General features: G+C 34.4%; 1 protein-coding gene across 2 annotated transcripts in view; it reads right to left on the minus strand.

The window, feature by feature from the left end:
• The window catches only part of ARHGAP29 (Rho GTPase activating protein 29), a 77,705-nt gene that overhangs the window by 28,023 nt on the left and 22,693 nt on the right, over positions 1–26,989 (minus strand). For both annotated transcript variants that reach the window (XM_059926581.1, XM_059926574.1), the window contains exons 3-12: positions 18,504–18,638; positions 8,973–9,069; positions 8,535–8,607; positions 5,650–5,698; positions 5,082–5,219; positions 4,116–4,180; positions 3,581–3,691; positions 3,391–3,471; positions 2,600–2,788; positions 1,709–1,846 (exon numbers count right to left, since the gene is read on the minus strand). In XM_059926581.1, the coding sequence (XP_059782564.1) occupies positions 1,709–1,846; positions 2,600–2,788; positions 3,391–3,471; positions 3,581–3,691; positions 4,116–4,180; positions 5,082–5,219; positions 5,650–5,698; positions 8,535–8,607; positions 8,973–9,069; positions 18,504–18,638 (1,076 nt within the window). The remainder of the gene's footprint in view (positions 1–1,708; positions 1,847–2,599; positions 2,789–3,390; positions 3,472–3,580; positions 3,692–4,115; positions 4,181–5,081; positions 5,220–5,649; positions 5,699–8,534; positions 8,608–8,972; positions 9,070–18,503; positions 18,639–26,989) is intronic.

The raw sequence follows: 26,989 nt of genomic DNA on the forward strand, positions 1-26,989 counted from the left end.
AAAGTTAGACTTAATTTCTTAAAACTTTCTGCTCCCTGAAAGACACTGCTGAAAGAATAAAGATATGCTTCAGACTGGAAGACAATATATGCCAGCTCAACAATAAGAAAACAAACAACTCAATCCAAAAGAATAGGCAAAACACAGATTGCAAACAAGCCCCTTAAAAGATGCTCAATATCATAAGTCATTCTAAAAAACACAAATTAAAACCACTACCTAAGAACAGCAAAAATATAAAAACAACAACTGACAAGTGTTGTCAAGGATGCAGAACAACTGGAACTCTCATACATTGCTGGTTAGAATGAAAAATGTTATGGCTACTCTGGAAAACAGTTTGGCAATTTCTTATAAAGTTAAACAGACATTTACCATACCACCCATTAATCTCACTCCTAGGTATTCACCCCAGAAATGTGAAAACTTACAGTCACACAAAAAACTGTAAATAAGTATTCATAGTAGCTCTATTCCTAATCACCCCAAACTGGAAACAATGCAACTGTCCAACAGGTGAATGGATAAACACTGTGGTACATTCATATAGTGGACTACAACTCAGCAATAAAAAGAAATGAACTATTGATACATGCATAACACTGATGAATCTCAAAAGCATTATGCTGAATAAAGAAGCCAATCTCCAAAAGATACATACTATGATTGCATTTATATGACATTGTGGAAAAGACCAAACTACATAGATGGAGAACAGATCAATACTTGCCAGGGATAAGGGGTGGGTGGAGAGTTTGACTACAAAGGGTCAGCTTGAGGAAATTTTTTTGGAGTGATGGAATTGTTCTGAATCCTGACTGTGACAGTAGTGGTTACACAAATTTATATACGTGTTAAAACTCGTGAAATGTACACCGAAAAAAGGTACAGTCATTCCTCAGTATCTGAGGGGAATTGTTTCCAGGACCACCCATGAACACCAAAATCCACGGATGTGCAAGTCCCTTATATAAAATAGCATAGCATTTGCATATATATTACTACGCACAACCTCCTGTATACTTTAAGTCATCTCTAGGTTATTTATAATACCTAATGCAATGTAAATGTTATGTAAATAGCTGTAAATACAATGTAAATGCTATGTAAATAGTTACCAGCGCAGGACAAATTCAAGTTTTGCTGTTTGGAAGTTTCTGGAAAATTTTCCCCCCTGAATATTCTCAATCCATGGTTGGTTGAATCCACTGATGTAGAACCCGTGGATACAGAGGGCTGACTGTATTTTGCACATACATTTTTTTAATAAAAACCATGGTAAAGAGGCAAATGAAAACACCTGAGAACAGGATGCTTTGTCTTCAAATAAACCATTGGGTTCAATTTCAATATTTAGTTTACTCAAATTTTGAAGAAAGATCTCATACTGCTTATAGAAGTTCCAGGGATTAAATCCATTTTGTCAACCAAGCTGAGAAAGACAGTGGCATAGAGGCAATTTCAAACTCTCAGACTTCAGTTTTAACCAAACAAATCATCAATCCATGGAGTGGAGAACCAGATAAAAACAATGAAACTCAAACCACGTACCAGTATTAAAAACTGAGAGTCAACTTTTAAAGTCTAAACTTTCCATTAATCTCAGAAATTAAATCCCATAAGAATCATGACTCATCAAGCATTCCTCTCCCTTCTTCAGATATATAGACTTTTTTTTCCTCTTTAAAATACTGAAGAAATTACTTACAGCTTTAAGGGTAAGATCACACTGGAAAACAAGTTTTCGGAGTTGTGTTAAAATTTCTCTTTTGGTATTTTCTAGATCATTTCGTCTTTCTTCAACATTTGTCACACAAACTTTGTAGAGTTCATTTGCTTCTTCTACCTTCAGGAGTATCAGGGGAAAAAGTGACACTGGTTCACTGAATCTATATTTTAAAACAAATGCTTACTCTAGTAAGGCTTGACTTAAATAATTGAAAAGGCTTATGCATGAAAGTTCTGAAATATTCTATATTTTAAGTAGAATATTTCTAAAGAGAAATATTCTGTTTTGGTCAGCAATTCAAGGGCACTTGTCTTTCATGAACAGTCAAGTATGATTTACAATTAGTATACTGTTTGTCTATAAAATAAACATCCACTTCTATTTAATAGCCTTTTCTATTTATATTTACCATTTTCTATATAATCTTCTTACAGAATTTATCAGTTATATTTCATAAATAATACAAAGCTTCAGCCTAGTCTTGCTACCAGGTATTAGAATAAGTACACATATACACACAGTTGCCTAAATGGTGAACTTTCTGAACAATCAAGTAAAAAAGATTAAACTACTGCTCTAAGATATATCTTTCACAAACAAACCCCAAAATTCAAAAGATAAGCAAAAATCTCTTGGCACAGTGGTTCTCAAAGTGTGGATCCTCGGCAGCAGCAGCACATGGGCACTTAGAAATGCAGGTTGTCTGGGGCCAACCCTACACCTGCTGAATCAGAAACTCTGGGGATGGGGCCCAGCGGTCTGTTTTAACAAGCCTTCCAGGTGGTCCTGATGCAGGTTAAAGTTTGAGAACCAAAGCCTTAGCAGATTTTTGCTAATTCAGTAATAACAAATAACAAAAAAGATGATTACTTTTTGAAGAGCCTCTTCTTCCAGTCTTCGCTTTTTTTCTAGCTGCCTGTTGAGATTTTTTACTAATCCACCACTTGAGCACAGATGCTCCTCTTCTGCACGAAACATGGAAGATTTTGCTTTTTCATATTCATCTTGACGTTGCATGCACAACAATTTTGCCTTTTTAAGAGCAGTCTCTGTTTCAAGCTACACAGAAAAAAAAGAGTATTAAATACAGAATAAGAAAAATCTTAATGTACAAGTTTCTTTAGCATATTCAGCAAGATAGTTAAGACTGCATTTTAGATAACCTATAGAGTAAGATATGCATCTTCCCAGGGTAGATGCTTACAGACTGCAGATGATTTTTTTTTTAAAGTCTTTTTTATTTTTTTATTTTTTAATTAATTAATTAATTTATTTATTTATTTTTGGCTGCGTTGGGTCTTCGTTGTTGCATGCGGGCTTTCTCTAGTTGCGGCGAGCGGGGGCTACTCTTTGTTGTGGTGCGCAGGCTTCTCACTGTCGTGGCCTCTCCTGTTACGGAGCACGGGCTCCAGGCGCGCAGGCTTCAGTAGTCATGGCACGTGGGCTCAGTAGTTGTGGCTCGTGGGCTCTAGAGCGCAGGCTCAGCAGTTGTGGTGCACAGGCCCAGCTGCTCCGCGGCATGTGGGATCTTCCCGGGCCAGGGCTCGAACCCGCATCCCCTGCACTGGCAGGCAGATTCCCAACTACTGCGCCACCAGGGAAGCCCCCGCAGATGATTTTTAGATGTTCATAAATAGATGAAACTCTACTGTAATACTAACCATTTTATTTTGTTCCTGTTTCCAAAGTTCTTTTATTTCTTTCCTTTGTTTTTCCATTTCATTTTTCCTCCCAAGTAGAGGCTGGCAAGGGTATTTTTTAAAAAAGAAAGAGAGAAAAAAGCTGTTTTCTAAAGGTATACTGCTGTTGTTTTTTTTTTTTTTTAAGTATATTGTATTTATAAATTTTTACCTGCACAAATTTGTTGGCTTGGAGAGCTGCAATTGTTTGTTGTAAAAGGTGACTGCTCTCTATATCATTAAGAAGAGCATTGGTAAATAAAGACTGCAGTGGCATAAACTCCTAGAATTTAAAATTGAAAAGTAAATTTTCCAATAGAAATGTACTAGAGTTCTAGATCCTCCCCACCCCCACTAAACTTCTTCAAAAAGAGAAATTTTTAAGCTTAGATTTTTTTCAGAAAAATGACTATTCATAAATATGACCATATGAGAAAAATACTGAAGAAAATTAACGAAGTAATTCTAAACCTCATTAGCAAAGTTAGTAGCTAACAAGATAATCAACATTCATATAAAACTGTGGATTTCCTAGTTTCTTCATAATGCGTATCCTTATAAGTTTAAAAAGATTTTATTTTGTCAGTAAAAAGGTTATTTAGCATGTAAGTTCTTTCCTATGTTAAGTACAAAATTTTCTGATTTTGCAAGGCGCTCATCTGAGTAATCTCCCGGCAAAGGACCCTAGTAGTTCACTGACCACTTACCTGAAGTCCAATGTTAGTTCTAGTTGCCTCTGCCAACTTGACAATATTTCTAGTGGACTCCAATTCTGAAAAGGTCAAAGAAGGCATCAGAAGGTAAATTCAACTTATTTTTCCCCCCTCCATACTCTAAAAATATTTGTAATCCCCCAATTAAAAAGTGATCACAAATACTAGTCTGCATCATGATATGAAGTTATGATTCTTAATTAGAAGTACTCATCAAAATCAACTGGGAAACTTTCAAAATGCACTTGATTAGATCTCACTTCTCTGGGGGAATGGGACCTAGGTCTGTGTATTATCTGTTTCTAAGGCTATTCAGGTGAATCTGATGGGCATTCCCTATTAAAAGCAAATAATGTAGTGGAAAGAGCATAGCCTTTGGGTAAATTCTATACTCTTCCAGTTACTACTATATGATCTTAGGCAAATCTGCTGACCTTAGGCAAATCCCCTGTCTCATTTGCCTCCACTGTAAAATGGCGATGATAATCTTGTCTTGCCTACTTCCCAGGGTTTTGGTAAGGATTAAATGAGAAAATGGATGTTGAAAGCATTTTGTCAACTGTAAAACACTGGGAAAATATTAACTATTAAGATGTTCCTTATATGTTTCCATTGCCTTCTGATCCGACAGCTACTGTTGTTTTTGTCTCCTTTAACCATATTATCTGATTGCATTTCTTTTCACCCACTAGAATATGACTTCTTTAAAGGCAAAGACAGTTTACTATGTCTTGGTGCCCGCAGATCTAGTGGTTGGTCCACATCAATGTTCAATAAGTATATTTACTGTGAGAAGAGTCTTTCCTATTTTAAGAAGAGAAAATGGGCAATGATTTTATGTACTACAATGAAAGAGCTACTAATTTGGAATCATATTATTTATAGTCTGTAGAACATGAATCACAAACAATTCAGTTCTTACGTTCCAAAGTTAATCAGATGCCCCAAAGGGCAACTCACCCAAGCTCAGCTTCTTTTCAACCCATGCAACTATGTTCTTGGTATATTTTAACCATGTTTTAGCATATGACAAAGCCAATTCTATAGAGTTAGTGTTCTTTAACAGCATGCTGTCTAATTCTATAGGAGAAAAACTTCCTGAAAATAAAAATATCAAGGTAAGTATACATTAAATATGAGCTCATAACTCTAAACAAAGACACATTCATATCCTAAGATGTTCTTCAATGTAAACTGGTTAAAAAATATGTGACAAATTCATAATTAAAGGGTCACAGTTTAAACTGAAAATAATTTTAAATTATATTTTTTAATCAATGTGTATTTCTATTATTCATCAAGTTACAAGCCCTATATAATTCTTGATCAGTCTCTATCATCACATTATCTATCTACTCTAGCAGGTTTTTTTCCTTAAGTTTTATACGTAAAACTTCACACATCATTCATTTTATGTCTGAAATGAATACTTTAGGTTACTAAGCAAGGAGAGATTAAGTAATCCAAAACATTTATCAAAAGTAACTGTAAAAAGTTTGACTAAAGTTTTAAGTACCTCAAGCATTACCTTTTTCACTGGATGAGTCCACTGATTCCACAGAAACATTTTCAAAAGACTTAAAACATGGAAGAAAACAAATTTAAGATTAGAGCAGAAGATAACAGAACTTTGCTTCAAATTTTTTTCACTCTAATTTGTTACTCTGACATAATTCCTACTAAAGAATTTCAAGCATTTAGAACTCAGAGGGCCTGAGAAGTCTGTTTAAATGCCAGAACATTTAATAAGAATTATATAGCTTTTTACAACAGCAGTTCTCAAGGTCCAAGAATGAATAACCTCATTGTTTACTAACAGCATTAGTTAACATTAATGAATCCATTCAAAACTTTAGATTCTGCAGATCTCAAAAATATTAGTCAGCAAGTTATAGAAGCAATCTAAATAGACTGCTATCTAAATAGAAGACAAAGACCTCTCTCTTTCAGCCATCTTTTACCATTTCATTGTATGATAAGCTGTCTCTGAAGGTCCATTGGACAGCTTAGTGCAGAACTTTCTATGATGATGGAAATGTTCTATATCTGCACTGTCCAGTAAGGTAGCTAATAGCTACATGTAGCTATATGAGCATTTGAAAAGTGGCTAATTTAAATGAAAATTAAAATTTTAATTTAATGAATTACATGTGACAAGTGGCTACCTTATTGGACAGTGCAGGAAAAGGTTATATACCGAAATTGTGAGGATTTATATTTAGTTGGGCAATACGGAGTATGAAGGAATTCAATGCAACAGGAATCAAGTAAAACCTGGGTTTGAAGTCAAGCTCTATCACTTAGTAGCTGTATAACACTGAGCTATGTATTTATACTCATTTAACTTTGGTTTGCCCTTCCATAAAATGAGGATAAGAACAGTACTTCATACGACTATTTTTTTTTTTTTTGGCATTTTTTTTTTTTTTTAATTTATTTATTTGTGGCTTTGTTGGGTCTTCGTTTCTGTGCGAGGGCTTTCTCTAGCTGCGGTGAGCGGGGGCCACTCTTCATCGCGGTGCGCGGGCCTCTTATTATCGTGGCCTCTCTTGTTGCGGAGCACAGGCTCCAGACGCACAGGCTCAGTAATTCTGGCTCACGGGCCTAGTTGCTCCGCGGCATGTGGGATCTTCCCAGACCAGGGCTCGAACCCGTGTCCCCTGCATTAGCAGGCAGAGTGTCAACCACTGTGCCACCAGGGAAGCCCACATACGACTATTTTAAGGATTAAGATGATGTAGGTTTAGCACAGTGCATGGTTATCTATTAAGCACTATTAAATAAATGGCAACTATTATTTTAAAAGATATTTTTCAAAACTCTTCATCGAACGAAGTAATTTTATTAGTAGTATATCATCATGGATTTTTAGATTTCAATTTCTATGGTAAATTAAAAACTGCAAAAAGGAAAAAGTATTATCCTATTAAGAATTAGTATACATGTGCACAACAGAAGTACACGAATAGGAGATATGATTTACACCTAAAATTTAAATTGTTTAGACCCCTTTTACACTGATATAATGTTTTATTACACCTTCTAAATTAGCAGCAAGCTTGAAAATATGAAATTGAGGAAAAATCATAAATATCAGCAAAATATTTAAAGATCTTAAAATTCTTCATCATTCTGATATGGTTTCTACACTATCCTCCTTTAGTCCTTCAGTCACCAAATGGATGACTTCAGAAGTTGTCACAATTGTTTTCTAAATACTGTAGTACATATAACAAATGCCTTAAATAGTCATTCATATTTTGTATTATTTAAGAAAGATCTATAGTTTTTATATTATTTTGATATAATAACAGGTACTTGGCACATTTCCAAATATTTGTTGAAATCCTTTTGGATTCCAATCCTTTTTGGAAATCCTTAACAGGAAATGATCAACATATGTCCCTAATGCAGTTTGTTTAAATATCTTGCATTTGGTGAAAAACTTTTAGTCAAATGAAAATATTACTACTACAATTAGTATAAATCTTTAAAGCAATATTCTCCATACATTCCTAATGTTCTTTTATTTCATAGCAATTTTTCTTCCAATTAGGAATCAGAACCCCAGTTCTCTAACATACTTATAAGGATGCTCTCAGGGAGAATTCAGACCTTCAGTTCTGTTAATAAGTGTTTCATGGTAACAAACAAACTGTAGGATGTGTGAAAAGATTAACACCCTCTTTACTTCTTTTATCATTTTTCTACCAGTCTTAAAATCTGCGACAATGTCAGGAAGGAAAAACAGCTATGAATTACTTACTAAAATTTTGGACCATAGACATATAGGTTCATTACATAAGACACTATAAAATTACCAGCTATGTTTTTTTAAAAAGATGGTTCAGGACTTCCCTGGTGGCACAGTGGTTAAGAATCCGCCTGCCAATGCCAGGGGACACAGGTACGAGCCCATGTGGGAAGATCCCACATGCTGCGGAGCAACTAAGCCCGTGTGCCACAACTACTGCGCCTGCGCTCTAGAGCCCGTGTGCCACAACTACTGAGCCTGCATGCTGCAACTACTGAAGCCCATGCGCCTAGAGCCTGTGCTCTGCAACAAGAGAAACTACTGCAATGAGAAGCCTGCGCACTGCAACGAAGAGTAGCCCCCGCTCGCCGCAACTAGAGAAAGCCCGTGTGCAGCAACGAAGACCCAACAGATCCAAAAATAAATAAATAAAATAAATTTATTAAAAAAAAAAGAAAAAGATGGTTCCACTTCAAAAGTACAATTAAATTTTTGGTCCAGAAACTGACCATAATTTATCATATTTAAAATGAACTGAGCTGTTTTTTTGGCTAAACGAAACAACTATCAAAGACTAATGCTGAGATTAAGATTAGGATATTATTAAAATATTAAGTTAAAAACATTAAAATCTTTGCTTTCATACAAACTTGGCCTACCTTACTTTCCCGGGAAACAGGCAGTCGCAATAATGAATCATTGCCTACATCTCCCATGAGGAAGTTTGTCAGGCTATCCAGGGGAATTAAAAAAAAAAAGAGAAATGGAAATAAACAAGTCATGACATTGCTCTGTCACAAGCTTTACATTCAACATGTCATCTAGGTTAAATTTTTTAAAAGTAAGAACCTTAGAAATAAACTGCTAGGAATCTATCCACATACCACATATTCACTTGCAAATGGATGTTGCTTCTAAACAGCGATAAACACCTCCAAATACAGCAATAAAGCAACACAGAATGTAGCTTTTCTGCAGTTGTGATAATATTTCATGCTAGTTAATACTTTACTTTGCATGTATGTACTGAATTATTGTGACATACTCTCATTGAGACATCTAGGCCCTAATTCTTTAAATGACAATTCTCTACTTACATATTTCCAAAGGTAAAGGCCAAGGTTTCAATGGAAGAAAACACTTCTCTGAAGAGATCATTTTTGTTATCTTCATTTACTTCTGTGAAGTTCACAGCTTTAGGGAAAAGTTGGTTACAATAAATGAGGAGAAAATACTTTAAACTAGATTTATACAAAGTCATTTAATCCCATAAAAATCCATCATTACTACTAGAAGCATTAGAAGATTCAGAAACTGAAAAGCCTAATACACAAAATAAATATGATGTTCAAGTTCTTCATTAAAGAAATCATACAAAAGAATCACCTTGCATAAAAGTAGCCGACATTCCAACCTGACTCCTCCACACATTACATAATTTGACACATCTAAAAAGTGACTCAATGTGAAATCAATCGATCTTGAGTCACACAGTCCATGTTATACCAGCCTTCCCTCATTAAGAGTGCTCTGTGTTTTTTTCTCTTGCTTATTGCTTCACGGCATTTTTTAAAAACAGCTAAGTGCACTGTGGCTCACTTAAGTCAATATGAAGTACATTTTCCACTACAAATTACCAATATTTGAAGTCACATATACATTTGACATAGCATAAAACCTATATACAAAGCATACCAATTAAAAACACACAAAGCTTTAAAATTTTTCAATTCCTATTTATTTATACCCTTATTTCTTATAGGGTCTTGGGCTCTGAGGTCCATTTTAATTGATACATAGCTGTCTTTTGTTTATCACAGGGACAGTCTAACATTTTGCATTTTGTTAAAATTATGAAACATAAACTGAAAAAGGTTTCTTATCATAACTTCATCTGTATGCACCTTTGTTAAAAGCCCAGATACAATCTACAGAGACAAAATCTGAGGGTTGAATAGGTAAATTTTTTAAAGTAACTCATTCTACTCAGATTGAGTTCAAGGAGCAACCGGCCCCCTGTATCCCACCCTCCCTAGGATCCTTGCCAATAACTGGAAGGAGAGAAACCAAGTGGAGAGGAAGCTATCCTTTGTTTTAAAACAGAGTTGTTCTGAAGCTTGCCTGCACATCAGAATTACTTATGCGGCTTTAGAAACAAAGTCTGAGTCCCACCACCAAAGATTCAGATTTCACAGGTCTGGTGAAGCACATATATTTGTTCAACAGCTCTCCCAGGTGATTCTAATGTGCAACTAGGGTTGAAAATGTTTCCTGGAAAGCCAGGATTCCTAAGCAGGGATGAATTAAACCTTAAGCCTGGAAGCCTCATGAAATTACAACCAAGATTTTACACGCCTTTGTAGATATGAGGGGGTAAGGTCCACACCTTTCATCAGATTCTTCTAAATATCCCTGATACAAACAAGAAGAAAAACTTAAAAACTGCCTTTGTAGATATGAGGGGGTAAGGTCCACACCTTTCATCAGATTCTTCTAAATATCCCTGATACAAACAAGAAGAAAAATTTAAGAACAGCCATAAATAATTTTTAAAATATTTTTTGATTTCTGCTCTGGTCAAGATGGAAAAACAGGCTTATATATCTGAAACAACTAAAAGAAATCTGTACAAAATATATGAAACAGCAGTTTTCATGACATTAGCTATCAGGCAACACAGAACAAAAATCCTAACAGACAAGAAACAAACATGGTGAACTCTACAACTGCCCCAAGCTTACTGCCTAATAACACACAAAGATTTCTAAGCAAAGGAAACTACCAGAGATAAAGAAGGTCATTTTATAATGATGGATTCAATTCATCAAGAGGACATAATTTTACACATTTATGTACCTAATAAACAACTTCAAAATGCATGAAGCAAAAACTAATAGAACTGAAATGACAAATTCACAACTATAGCCAGAGATTTCAAAAACCCTCTCTCAATAATTGACAGAACATGTAGACAGAAAATCAGTAAAGGATGTGAAAGCCTTCAACAATACTATCAGCCACCTTGACGAGACTGACATATAAAGAACATTCTACCCAATGACAGCAAAATACATGTTCTCTTCAAACACACACTGAATATTTACCAAGATGGACCATATTATGGGCCATAAAACAAGTCTCAATGGGTTTAAAAGGATTCAAGTCAGGCAAAATATGTTCTGTGACTAGATGGAATTAAATTATAAAAATCTCTGGAAAAATCCTCAAATATTAGGAAACTAACACACTTCTAAATAAACCATGGATCAAAGAAGAAAAAGGGAAATTAGAAAGTATTTTGAACACAATGAAAATGAAAACACAACATATAAATATTGGTGAAGGTGGCGGCAGAGAGGCACAGAAGGGAGGGATGACAAAGGGACATGCATTACCTGGATTGTGATGGTTTCACAAGAGTATGCATATCAAAATTGATCAAATTGTACCCTTAATTTAAATATGTGCAGCTTATTTTAAGTCAATTATACCTCAATAATGCTGTTTTTAAAACTGCACTTGAAAGTAGACTTTAAATGTAATTTATAATGTAATACCAGCAAAAATGTAAAGCCTACTCCTATTTCCCAACTTTAACCTGTTAGACTTTAAAGAAAAAAATACTTTATAACACTTTGCAAAATTCTATAATTATTCTTCGTTTCCTATAAATATATTTTTCAAAGCACTAAACATGACTGGGAGATAACTGTAAGTAGTAAAAAGACAATTAATTTGAACCATCTTCAATCGCTATCTTCATCCCTACTCAAATGAGGTTACAGCCATCTAATGAAAATTCCTATTACGGCCCTTGCCTCTACTTCAAAACAGCTCTATACTTCTAATATCTTTTCATTTTTTTGCTCCTGTCCAGTGTTTCAAAGAAAAGTCTTTGGCTCCTTTCCAATAATAAATCTTCCCATTCTCTCCCGCATTCTCCAAAACCCTATACCACCATTACTCCTCCCTCATAACTTCACTATCTCCTACCAACTGACATTTTTTCTTCTGCTACTAACAACATACCCAAATCTTTTCTACAGGAAAAAAATTAAATTTACTATATTTCTTCTTAAAGTTACCATCCTATCTAATTCAGCATTTCTTTACAGCTAAAACTTTATAAATAGATAATGACAATTCACCAGGATTTGGCTTTTCATCCAGTTTAATGGTTAGCAGGGGTTGGAAAACTTTTTCTGTAAAGGGCTAGATAGTAAATATTTTAGACTTTTTGGGACATACAATCTGTTGCAACTATTCAACTCTGTATAAAGTAGCCAAACATAAACAAATAAGAGTAGTTGTTTCCGATAAAACTTTATTTACAGAAACAGGCAGCAGGCCAGATTTGGCCCACTGGTAGTAGTTTGTGCACCCCTGGTTAAAAGGATGGGTTCCAAAGCCAGTCTGCCTAGGTTAAATCCTAAATCTGCCTCTTAACGAGGTTAAGTAACTTAACTGCTCTGTTCTTCAGTTTCCTCATTTATAAAATGGGGATAATAATATGTATTTTGAGAAACACTGTGAAGATTTAATGAACTTAGAACAGAGCTTGTTACACAGAAAATGCTCAATGAATGTTAGTTATTTTCACTCAATACCACTGAACAACACTGTCAACAATAACCTCCAACTGTTTTAGTCAAACTTGGAAGTCTTTTTCCTTCTAAGTTTTCATCCTACTTCACTATTCTGCAACTCAGAACAACTCTACCACTTCATACATATGCAACCTTGGACAAATCACTCTATGTCCCAGCTTTCTTATCTGCAAAATGGGAGTTGAGATGATAATAATTTGCTGTGAAGATTAATGGGTAATCCATGTAAAGAGCTTAACAGCATCTGGCATACAGTAAGTACATCCTCAATGTATTATGTCAGCTATTATTAATACAAATATTAACCATTTCCTTCTATCTTGAAGCATTTTGCTTAGAAGCAATACATTATAGCAACTAGAAAATGCAAGGCTTCAGAGTTTCAAACCTGAGTTTAAATCTGACCCTTACCACTTCCTGTGTTACTCTGGATACATCACCTAACTTCAATTTCCCCATATGTAAAATGGCGTGTTACTGAAAGGAACAACTGAGAAACAAATGTAAAACACCTAGGGTACAGTGCTTGGTATTTAGTAAACATGAGCACCCCCATATTCTACATCTGATCTGTGCTTCATACAGTTGTTTCCACTCAGCCAGCAGTTCTCATCTGGCCTTCTTCTCTATACATTACCCCCAGAGAATCTCATCCACTTTCAATACCTTTAAGGGAATGAATCCTTAAACTACCTGTCTAGTTTCACCCTCTGAGCTCCAGACCCATATTTCCGATGGTCTGTTTGATACATTCCTCCCCCTATTTCCCAATCTTTACCCACCAGCACTGCAATCTCAACATGTACCAAACTGAACTCTCATCTCTTCCTATCTACTCTGCCCCTCAAGCCTACTCTCTTCCGTACATTCCTTAGCTCATTAGTTGTGCTTCCAAAATGCCTCTAACTTTTTTTTCTTTCTTTCCATTCCCATTGACACTGACTTAGTTCCAAGGCCATATTTTACTTCTAGTTTGGACTACTTAACAACCTGCTAAGTGGCCTCTCTCTCTCCACTCTCTCCCCTCTACTAGCTGACTTTCGAATCAAATCAAGATTTTGCTTAAAGTTTAAATAATTGTCTCCCTTGGGTTCCCTATTAAAATAGTCACAACAATGAGCACTAAGACACATTTAGTATCTCTTTAAGAACACACATGAATAGCTTTCATACATATAACCTATTAGAAACAGCAACTTTCAAACAGTTTTACCACAACCTTCGGTAAGAAATACATATCACATCATGACCAACTATACCATACACACATAATAGTTATTAGTTACATAACACCTACAAAGTTTCTGAAACATCCTTAAGTCTTATACAATGAGTGTTAACACTCCGATTTTTCTTTTCTATTCTCTTTCATATTTTAAAACGCTGGTTACAATTCACTAACTCGATGTCATAAATCAAAGGCCAAAGTTTGAAAACCACCGAATTAAAAGATATAATGGAAGAAAATTTTCACCATTTGCACAGGGAAAATTCCTTAGGGAGAAAAACAAAACAAAAGCTACAAGATTTATAAACTGAAAACTTCACATTGCTTCTGAGAAACAAAAAAAGACAACCTGAAGAACTTAAATGCATACTATATTCTCAGACAGAAATGATAAGTATATAAATTCTCCTTAATTTTATTTATAAATTTAATTATAAATTAACTATAATTTATATATTCATAAACTTAACTATAAATTAATTTATAAATTTACATATTTAACTCAAATCACCCTCAAAATACCAATAGGTATTTTTTGGAACTAGACAAGCCAATTCAAAAATCTTGATGGAAAAATAAAATCCTGAACAAAAACAGTAATAGAAAGAGAAGTTACCCCAACCAGACACTAAAACATACTCTAAAACCACAATGAAGACAGTATGGTACTGGCTCATAACTAAACAAATCAAGAGGACAGAATAAGGTCCAGAAATAAATATATGTGACAATTTAGTGTGTTTATGATAAAGATGGCATCTCAAACCAATGGGGAAAATATGAATTATTCAATAAATTAGCTAGAAACATACTCTAGAATGTATCAAAGTTTTAAATTTAATAAATAACACCATGAAAACATTAGAAGAAAAAATAGTGGAGAACGCTACTATAACCTCCAAGCAGGTAAGTCCTTCCCTAATACTCAAAAAGCATACAAAAGGCACATAAAAGATCGAGATAGAAATGCAAAATAAAATATAATACCATAAGCAAATCAAAAGATAAAAAAACAAACTAAAGAAAATCTGTAACTTATATCAAAGATTAAGGGCTAATTTCACTTATATGAAGTTTCTATAAATCAATACTAAAAAAAGACCAACTATCAAGGAAAAAAAAATGAATAAATAGTCAAGTCACATAAAAGGATGTGCAAATGACTGCAACATATTAAAAGATACTCAACTGTACTCAAAATGAGGCAAATGCAAATCAAATCTATACTGAGATACCAGTTTTTACTATCAGATTGGATAACAAAGTTTGGTAACCAGCTTTGTTGGCAAAGGGGTAGGAAATCAGCTTCTTCAGCATGGCTATCAGAAGGACAGAACCTCTACAGAGGGCGTTTAGCAATATACAAAATATAAATGCACATGCGCTCTGTGCCAGTAACTACCCACCTAGGAATATACAGGGCTATCCATTGAAGCATTGTTTGTAACAAAAAAAACCTGGAAACAATCCAAACATCTATTAGTAGTGAACTGGTTAAATTAATTATAGTAATCAATATAATGGATTATCATGCAGCTTTGAAAAACAAAACAAATAACAACAAAAGAAGAAGACTTTTTATATACAGATAACTCAGAACAATGAGCAAGGAGCAGAATGCTACCCTTTGTGTAAAGAAGAGAACATACTGTGTTTGCTTCTATATGTGTATAATGTCTCTGGAAAGATACACAAAAAACCAGTAATAGTTGTTGTTATCTAGGGAAAGGAATGGTGGCTAAGGTCTGAGGTAGAAAGACACTTCACTGTTTGAATACTCTTTTATACCGTTTGCACTATGAATCACGTGAATGAATTGCCTATTAAAAAATTAAGTTTCAAAACAGAAAGAAAACATGAGGCATCTACAATTTTGGATGCATAATTAAAGCTTATTTTCCTTTTTTGTTTCCAATTTTTAAATATAGGGCAAAATACAAATCATGAAAAACCTTAAAAATGGTCCTTTTAAATTATATTACAAATAAGATTTACCAGAGTACTTCTAAATGATGAAAACACAAATACTAAGTACACAATAAATTACTGAGTGCTACGATGCCTTCATCTACTTCACAAATAAGCTGTATCTCTCTTACCATACTGCAAATATTTTGTCAGACTGAACTTCCTGCTTGGAAACAAGAGGAGACACAGGAAATACAAATCACTATTAGAATGAATGGGGAAAAGCTAAGGATTCTTCTTTTAAAGTTATTAAAAGGTAAATTCCACATTTAAAATAAAAAATAAGAGATGTTAAAAGATTCCAATTTTATTCCAATGTGCTTATTCTTATTATGCATAGGAAGTGGATAGATTTCATGCATTCAAACCTGCAGCAGCACAAATAAGATACCTCCCTGATCTAAAGTTATTACTCTGTATATGTTATTTTTTAATGGTTTGGTATATTTGCAAAATGCATCTGACAGTTGCAAGATCTCCAAAGCAAGTCAGGTTACCACTGTTTTTTAAATGTAATTAGGAGGTTAAGACAAAATGATCACATTCCTGACAGCTTTCTGGTCATAAGATACAATAGTTTTTAAGTTTTCCTCTTTAATATAGAAGTAAAAATGTACCTTTGTAAGTTTTTTGAAAACATGAAAGTAGACAGCGTATGCAAAACATTTAAATTGCCACAAGACAGACATTCAAAAATGGTTTCTACCTCCCCCTTGCCTTTCCAGGGTTTGAAAACAAAATTACCATTCAATGAAAGAATTAAATAAGCTCCAATTTGGCATCAATTTTCTAGGTTACTGAATATTTTTCATTTGGGGTATCAATGATATTTTTACATGGCCTCAACAATAAGATGGGGGGGTTATTTTAAAACTTAAACTTACACCAAAGAAAACACAATTTTTAAAGTTTTCTAGCATCATGGAGCCCTACTGAAACAGAGTAAGTTCCCCAACAACAAAGTAATTTTTAAAATTTCATCCAACAAAAAAGTAAAATCGTAACAATAATTCCAAGGGTAAAGACAGTCTTAGAGGGAAATAATACTCAAAAGATTGCTTTACCTCAAAGAAAAAAAGATCTATAAGGCAGCTGAGAGGCCACTTTCTTCAAATCTGTTTCTGGAATGTGGACATCAACAGACACACTCCTTCCCCAGGACATCCTGACTGCACACAATAGCTACTGACAACAATTGAATGAACTGTGGTCGCTATTTCCAAGCATGGAAATTTTACTATCTACAGACACAAATTTCCCTAACTTAAGTTAAATTGCACTTATAAACAATCTATTTTAAAACAAATTTGGTTACTAAGCATTTTTAAGAGTCACAACAGAAGCTATCCATTTTGAAGCCATCTACATTTTTTTCAGTGCTTGAAATACAGAAAAAAGAGAAACATGGAAACATGATTAATCTATATAAAAATAGGGAAGGCAGTTCTTAAGTATATGGACTATATTTTATTGACAAGGTTTTTATTTTCTCTTCCTGCCTCATCCCCTTGACACTTGCCCTTTGCCCTCTCTACATATGAGTATGTTCATCAATCACATCCTGTTCTTCACATCCAGAATTCTCATACAAGCACCCTTTATCACAGCGCCAATCCCCACTCTAACCCGGTTAATGCCCACCTGACCTTTGAGACTCAGGACAGATAATCCCTCTCCCCAAAGAAGCCTTTCGTTTCCTTACTCAACCCATGGTGACTCACTTTTGTTAAACATTTTAATTCATATTACCTAACAGATTGACATTTAACTCTGACAATCACTTCCTAGAATATGACACTTTTAAAATGCCATAACATCTTTCTCCAATCATCTCCCTACTTCTTTAGTGCTTCTCAGGTTCCTCTATCTTCTCTCTGTCCCTGGGATCGCACACTCAGTCCTCTACTTAGTCTGCACACTCTGAGTTGGTGTCATCCTCTTCCATCGCCACCCATAGACCAACAACACTCAAGTCCACGTCCTCAACTCCAAACTTCAACTTAATCCCTAACATTCAACCTGTCCTGTTTCTTCAACAGCCATCCCCTCTTCTGTGACAAGCACATTCCACCTCTACCACACTCCAGCTTCTGCCTTAAATCAGACTATTAACCCTCATCTAGCCCATTATTTCTAACAATCTCCTAACTGAACTCCCTGGTTCCAGTCACATTCTTCTCAATCTTTATATAATCTTCACCCTCAATCTTTATATAATGCAGCCTAGGTTAACAGATTCTAACAATTTTTGGTGGCAAATCATTTCATCAAAGGATAATGTCCCAATTCTTATTTCTTTTAGCACATGTAATATATACACACACACACATATATATATATACACACACATACATACACATATATGATAAACTTATTTTCCAATTTTAGTTTCATTTTTCCACATTTGAAAATAAGGTCTCAATTAAGTCTTCTTTTTCTCCATTTGTTTCCCTCCTTTAAGTGGAATCACTACAAATGGCCATTTTCCAGCACCAACTGTCCTCAGATAACAGACTTTTTGTACCCTAATAACCTACTTCAAAAGAGCATCAATCTTTCAAAAAACTCAAAAATTGTATACCCCAGGTGTTTAGTTCATTTCAGTTAGCATTTTTAGAGTGTTTCCTGCCAAATAAAGTTTTAATTTTTAAAAAAAGAGTTTTAGGTGTGACTTAGCGGGGATATTTAAATACCAAAGTGTATATAACTCCTACTGATACACAAGAGATGCCAAGAGAGATGGTTCTATAATCATTATAAACGAAAATGTATCACCTGGATCCTTTTTGCCCATGCCAACCCACTGTTAATATTATCTTTCTTACCTTTCACTTTTGCAGCAAGCATTTCTGCAGCATTTTGAAGATCAACAGAATTGAGGTTCTGATGTTTATTCATTACAGACTTTAAAACACGAAGAAGTTCGTCCAGACGTATATGAATGACTTCTTTAAAACAGTCTTAAGAAAAAAAAATTTTTTTTTAGTTTGTTAAATCAACCATCTTGAAGCACATTTCAGGTAGAAGCAGTGGCTCCACAACTTTTGCCTACTGTATGTTCACTTTTATTTTCACTACTGCAATTACATGTAATTTATTTAGCCTTCAAAAATCCATAATCATTTTAATTTATTAAAGATTTCAAAGTCACTCACAGTCATGGTCAACTTAGCACTACCTTTTTCAGTTTTCTCAGTCTAAATGTGCTCTCCAGATTTCCCTTGAGGCAACTTTACAAGTTTTTCCTGTCTTACAGTTTTTACTATAATATACTTTTTAATATATATATGGTAACAGAGTTAAAGCCCTATAATGCCTGATATATTAACTAATATTAAATAGCACTTACATGTTAAGTTTCTACGTAAGAATTGACTCTTTGCATTAAGTTATCAGATATTAGAAATGAGCAACTCACAGGCATATATATAAGGACCACCACCTGACCTGCACATCTTCAAAACTGTGATATAATTTACATACAATAAAATGCATAGATCTTTATATGGTTCAATGAAATTTTGTACTTTTTAGAAAAATTGAACTAATTGCCAATGACGAAAAATTGGGGGATCATTATAAAAGCTCCAGATTTATGCCTACTCTTGAAAAATCAAAATCTGGTTATACCAGGCCCACATCCTCCTTGGCCACAAGCAGCTGAAACAGACCAGTACTGCTCTCTTAGGTGTGCTTCTTTCCCAGTCCCTACCTGCCTAGCCCTAGTCTGCTCTACCCATTTACAGCAGCCCCGGTCAGAGGGACACAGACAACGTTTTATAACCCCTGGAAATAAGGTGACCATATAATTTATCTTCCAAACCAAAATACTCTAGCAAGAGAAAAGGTGCGTACTACTCATAATCATGCCAGCAAACAGGCATATCCCTGGATCACCATCCCAGGCAAACCAGAAAGTATAGTCACCCTAACCTGTAAAACTCCTGAAGTAGGGACTTCCCCAATGGTCCAGTGGTAAAGAATCCGCCTCCCAACGCAGGGAACATGAGTTCAACTCCTGGTCGGGGAACTAAGATACCCACATGCCGCGGGGCAACTAAGCCCACACACCACAACTACTGAGCCCGCGCGCCACAACTACTGAGCCTGCGTGCCACAACTAGAGAGAAGCCCACACGCTGCAACGAAGAGCCCGCACGCCACAATGAAGAGCCCACGTGCCGCAACAAAGAACCGACACAGCCAAAAATAAACAAATAAATAAAATAATTTTTTAAAAAACCCTGAAGTAATCCTCAAAAGTTTGAAAAGACAACCACCTGAAATACAATACTCTGATGTAATGTACATTTCTATAACCTCACACATAGCACTAGTGTTTAACAATGGCACATTTATTAAGTGCTTCCTATGTACTAGGCACTGTTAAAAGCACTTAAAACCTATTATCTCATTTAATTTTCACATCAATTCTATTAAGTAGATGATTTTTTAAATCTCCATCATACAGATGAGAAAACTGAGGCAAACCTAAGTTTACCAAGTCAGAATTTGAACCCAGAGAGTATAATTCTAGAAGCTAAGCTCTTAATACTGTCTCCCTATTGAAACAGCTTAAAAATCAAAAACATTTTTTAAAAGAGTGTTTTATAATTATGCAATTTTTTTCCAGAAATGTTAAAAGATAATCACTAGAAAGAAAAACTGTCTATAGGATAAAAAACAAAAACAAGTAATTCTACTATCATCTATCAAATATTCCATTCATTAACAAGAAAGAGAAATAAGTAGTATAAGAGGAGCAGGCAAGGTGAGTGCAAGGTGGGGAGCTGGGTATATTAGGGCAAAGAGTATCCCAGGAAGGGGTAAAGAAAGAATAGTTCAGGTAGTGATGGAAGGAGAGAGAACAGAGTGCCTTCAGGAAAAAATCCAACTCATTCATCCAAAAATTTTAATAACAGAAAAAGAAACACAGGCGATTAGGTGCTGACTTAAGCAGCTTTGGAAATGACTGGAGTCTATAAGATTAAAGGCAAAGGAAATGCACATAAGCACTGTACTCTAGTTGATAAAGTGTTTTCAATGAAGATTCAGGTTAAAAATGTTGATATTGCTATACATGTATTCTGGAAGTGAACAACTAGGTAACTGGATGGTGGATGGTGGGAGCCAGGAATCTCACTGTTGGAATGGAAATTTACAAATAAGCAGGGAGAGGAGGCTATAATGATCCACGTGGTGATAGATTAGAGTTGGATACTTCCGTAAGAATTCATATTTAGCATAATATAGATATAGGTGGCTAGAAATATTTATAGATGTGTGTATATACACAGGTTAGTACACATACATATATTTCTTTTCTTCATCAGGTGAGAGGGCCTAAAAGAAATGATGCCCCAGTAGCAACAAACACACCTAGCACCCTGATCTTGGCTTCTAATACCATTCTCCAATAAAAGGAACCAGGGCTCCTTAGAGAAATGGCTCGTTCTAGGACTGTGTCAGGAAATACATGAGATGATTTACGAGCATCTTGTAATGCCAGAAAGTAAGAGCTTAAAAAAAAAAAACCCTCACATTGAAGAAGGTATGCCAAGGGTGCACAGGAACCAACTGAAAGACCTCCCAATGGCCAAAGGTGGAAAAATTTGAGCAATAAATTTAAAAAGTAGCACTGGATTATAACTCAAAGTATAAAGTAAATATCCATGAGTCCATATTGATACAAATAAATGTCTGAATAAATTAATAAATGGAAGGAAAGAGACAACTCTCTTGTATAAAAGAATTCCAAATAATTTATATAGATATTTTGTCCTCAAGGAGGTGAAGCATGTGCACAGTGACTTCCTTCCAAAGAGTACAATATGGAAAGGGGGACGAAAAGATTAAACTAAACAAACTTGACAACTACTTCTTATGACAGGTGATCAAGGTCACCATTAACAGTGATAAATCATGTACTCTTGATAATGACATAAGAAATATGTCACTTTACACCTGTTAGCTTCTTCTCAGTATCCCATAACCCCAGTCTAATCATAAGAAAAACATCAGACAAATTCTAATCAAGGCGCATCCAGGACTTCCCTGGTGGCGCAGTGGTTAAGAATCCACCTGCCAATTCAGGGGACATGGGTTCAAGCCCTGGTCTAGGAAGATCTCACATGCCATGGTCACATGCCACGGAGCAACTAAGCCTGGGCACCACAACCACTGAGCCTGTGCTCTAGAGCCCGTAAGCCACAACTACTGAGCCTGCACTCTGCAACAAGAGAAGCCACTGCAATGAGAAGCCCGCACACCACAACGAAGAGTAGCCCCTGCTCGCCACAACTAGAGTAAAGGCCGCACGCAACGAAAACCCAAGGCAGCCAAAAAAAAAAAAAAAAGGCGCATCTTACAGAATACCTGACCAGTACTCCTTAAAACTGTCAAGGTCATCAAAAATAAGGAAAGTTTGAGAAACTGTCATTAACTAAGAAGAGCTTAAGGAGACACAACAATTAAATGTAATACGATACAATTCTGGAAGAGAAAAAGGACATTAGAAACAATTTATGGAAATCTGAATAAACTATGGGCTTTAATTAATAATAATGTATCATTATTATCAAATACTGGTTCATTAACTCTAACAGATGTACCATAGTAATGTAAGATGTTAACAAATAGAGGAAACTGGGTATAGGAGTATATGGGAACTCTCTGTACTATTTTCTCAATGTTACTGCAAATCTAAAACTGTTCTAAAAATAGTCTATTTAATAAATGAAATAGAAATGGACAAAAGATTTTAGAAATTTTATGTACTGTTGGAATTTCTCCCATAAACATATATTACTTTTATAATTTAAAAATTCATTTATAATTTTTTAATTCCTAAGGAAAATGTAAGCATGTAATTTCAAGAATTATCTTAATTAAATGATCACTATCTATTTTGTCTGTTTTATCACTGTGGATATTAGTTTGGTCAGTTTACTTAGCTGAGGCAATACAGCTTAGTGGTTGGTTAAAAGCATAGTTTCTAGAAACAGATTGCCTGAATTTGAATTCCAACTCCATGGCTGATAAACCTTGGGCAAGTTTAACCTCTCTGTGCCTCATCTATAAAAAAAAAGAAGATATTGGTAGCTACGTCATAGGGTTGTTGGACTAAATGAGTTAAAACACATAAAGCACTTGGAACAGTGGCTGGAACATAGTAAGCCCTCCATAAATGTTGGCAGCTATTTTTTTTTAGTTTATACAGAAGTAGAAATAGGTTAACAACATAGGCTAGGTCTGAAATAGAATCAAGTAGCTTCGAAATGAAAGAAACTTCTGGGACAATAATATAATTTGAATACCTATAAAAAATAATATAAATGTATTTTTTCCCAGTTTTGCATTGCAAAGTCTATCCTTTGTTTTATACATATAGTATATATATATATATATAACTAAATAAAACTATTTTATGGTAATACTTCTGCCTACTTGTCAAAACCAAGGCTGAATCTAATGTCATAAAGAGTTGTGCTATACTCTTTCTGAAGCCTAATCTATGTTTGTCTTAAAAAAGGGAAAGGAGGGAATTCTCTGCTGGTCCAGTGGTTAGGACTCTGCGCTTTCACTGCTGGGAGCCCAAATTCAATCCCTGGTCGGGGAGCTAAGATCCCGCACAGCGGGGCCAAAAAAAAAAAGAGAGAGAGAGAGAAAGGAAAGCCAGTCATTTCTATCCCCTACTGATGTTTCACAATAAAATCTACAGATACTAACATACTTAGGAAATACTAAGTAAAAATACTTTGTCTTATTTTGAGGTCTCAGGACAAAAGAGCTTGATTTTTGTGTGTCAACATCATCAATATTCAAAATTAGGGTTGGATATTAAGCAAGAACTACAAAATACTAGCAGTTTAAATGCCTAAATAAACCAAGTTAATAAATTCTGGTCTTCTCAGAGTCAAGGAAATTAACTATGTGGAATAAACATATTTCAAAATTATTATAGTGTTTTTATATGTTTTAAAAACATATTATTATACGGTTTTCAATGTTCCTAGTTTTAATTTCTAACACAGTAAATAGTAACAGATACGGCCCACAAAAACAAAAACTTTTCTGGATTCTCAAAAACTTTTAACAGCATAACGGGTCCTGAGGATTGCTGCTATAATTTTTCTTTAAAATCACTGCAGGACATTCCAATAATTGTCAACATAAATGTTTTACCAATTTGAAATTCTTTTTTTCCTACAAGGAAGCCCTTATAAACAGATATTGAAGTTGTTTCAAAGCAAAATACTAGAAAACGATAACTGAGTTATTTAGTAAGAAATTTCAGAAGTATCTCAAACTACCCTATAAATAAGTCCAATTTTCTGTGATTGAACACATCTCTGAAGCCTATAAATCAACATAAATGAACAAGACAGCTAAATTTAACAAGCGTTAATTACAAAGATTCATAAATTCTCCTATGTATTTGAGTAGATGAGTCAACTACTAGGACATCAGTATATTCTGATAATACTTCAGCTGGGACTTTATAAAATAGCAAGCCCTTAATTACGTTTTATGAGTGGTAAAAATGTTCCAATGTTCTATTTTCTTATAGTAGAATAAAGCTACCTCAAATTATTTTTATGACGCAAAACCCTCATGAACTTTTTTTTTCAGAAAGTCTTAAATTTAGGCAGCTCCTTCACCAACACTAAATATCCCCACATCAACAGCAGCAGCAATGAGCAAAGCAAAAGAGAGAGTAATTGTTCTTCCCTAATACAGAAGAAAGGTTAAGTGGCTGATTGGTGTGGTAGAAAACAACAGATTTAAAGCAAGAAACCTGAATTCCAATGTTTGATCTGCCACTTGCTTGAAATGACCATAAACAAAACTCTCAGTTTCTCTGACCTCAGATTTCATCATCAGTAAAACAGTTGTTGTGAATATCAAATAAACAGAAATGAAACTGCTTTATAGTCTTAATATATGTAAACTATTATTACTATTAAATCTGTAAACCATTCAAACTAAATACCTTTGAAAACAGAATTGTCTCACACAGAATTACACTCAGTAACAAATTACAGTATGCTCCCACAATATTTTGGCTAATGAAAAAGAGACATTAAAGTTAAATTTCAATTTAATTTTATATGTAAAGTCTAAATTAGTAAATTACTTAGAAATAAAATCATAATTAAGAGTATATTTTACAAAAATATTTCTATACCTATCAAGTTATAGTATTTAATTTAGTCATATAATTACCAGATAATTTTTAAGTTTTATAGTGTCCACGTTGTAAATGTAATAATTCAATTTATACTACAAAGGTATTATATATGCAAATATTATAATGTTCAACCAGTCTTAACACCAGTTATATAGAAGAGTAAAACTCCTGTATCCCAATGTTTGCTTGTTTATCTACCATCCCTACATGGTAATCTGAATTTTAATTTATTGTTTCATTCATTTGTGCCATTTATTTTCTGCTTCATTCAGCTTATCAAGTGAGAACAGATTAGCCAGTTCCACTTTTTGGTTCTCATGCATTAACACAATACCTCAGTGTTTATATTGCAAACACTTCATGGAAATGCTTATGTAAATAAATGAAAAAACTAAGGTGTTTTCCTTGATTTTTAAAAAACTGACAATAATTTTTAAAATCAGTCTTGTTAATTCAGCTTAACCCCTCTGGGAAAGCAATGAAAACAAGAAGCAAGGAAAAAGTTTCAGAACTTATCACTAGGAAACTCACTTTTTTTTTTCTGTAATGACTTCTGAATTTACAGGATAAAATGAAGCCTAAAGTGCTGCTTTCGTTATCCAGCCACTTGGGGATTGTAAAAATAATAATAGCTGACATTTTAAAACACTTATTCTATGAGCTTTATATAAATGAATTATGAACTCATTTAATTTTCACAACTCAATAATGTAGGTACTATTATCTCCTTTTAGCAGATGTGAAACTGAGGCAGAGAATATAAGTAACTGGCCCAGGGCTATATACAAACAGTGGCCGAATGAGGATCCCACCTCAGGGTTCTGGCTCTAGAACTTTAACATGGTTAAAGAAGTTATAGCTTAATGACAGGTATACTCTGCAATCTGTGATATAACAGGCTTTAACTTCCAATCAAATATGCCAGTTAACTACTGTAAATGGTAACATTATGTAAGCCATTCTAGGTAAGTGCAGAAGAGGAAAGCTATCTCCTAAGAGCTGGCACATGTGTAATAAATGAGCTACCTGTATTTCATACTTCATTCCTCAAGGATTCATTTTGTACCTTCTAGGCACTAAGCCATAAACTACTAACATTCATATTAGCTTTTCCTAAACAGTAACCATTGGAAATCACTTCTAGAGAGGTTTACTTCTAAAAAAACACAGCAGGAGGACATATCTGAGACTAGCAACTTAATGTTTCCAATATTTCACAAAATATCTTGCACACTATAGAGAGTGAAAGTTAAGTAATAGTCAACAATGGTAAAATTAATACTCATTGGAATTTGCCTAAATAAATTTACACATCTTCCTGTATATTCATTTATTCTGGAAAAAAACTCGGGTAATCCACAAGACAGGATTTCAATTAAGACTTTGAAAATTTATACAGAACTTCCCTCTCACAACAGAACATAATATTTAATGATATTAAAATTTTTACTTAATTCCTTCTTTCAATAAAATTTGCTTTAGAAAGCTCATATACCACTTCTGACTATAGTTCTGTCAAATTTAGGACCCAGAATTCATCAAAAGCTATCACTTAAGAGATCAGTTACATTTTTACAAATTAAAAGTGATACACTCAAATTAGAAATCATTTTTAATAATAGAGAACTTAACTAGTTTATCTAAAACTGATGATAAAGTTTAATCTTCCTTTCTAGCCTATTTAAAAAACAAAACAGAAAAACAAGCCACAACTGTCACCACAGTAAACTTTTGTTAAAATCCATTTAAAAAATAGTGTTACATAATCAAAAAGCTACAAGAAGTATTAGATTAACTGCCAATTTTTCTTCAAATATATGTTATAATGGCAATGGACACTGCCAAGCATTGAGTACCAGACAAATTAAGCAATTTGCACCACTCTTTCTAGCTCAATTAAAAGCCTTGCACTTTTCAAATTCCCAGATTTTGAACTTCCACGCATGGTGTTCCACCTGGGAATGGGAAGGTATGTCACAAAGAGAGAGTTTAAGATTACTGTATAAACTAGAAGAACATTTATGAATGTGTTCTTTGGAATTCAGAACACATTATTCCTCAGGGGGGCAACCATAAACCTGAACTGGTACTTAGACTGCACATACATTAATCTGCAGTGTT

This window comes from Balaenoptera ricei, chromosome 1 (genome assembly GCF_028023285.1).
Source record: "Balaenoptera ricei isolate mBalRic1 chromosome 1, mBalRic1.hap2, whole genome shotgun sequence".
Lineage (NCBI taxonomy): Eukaryota > Metazoa > Chordata > Mammalia > Artiodactyla > Balaenopteridae > Balaenoptera > Balaenoptera ricei.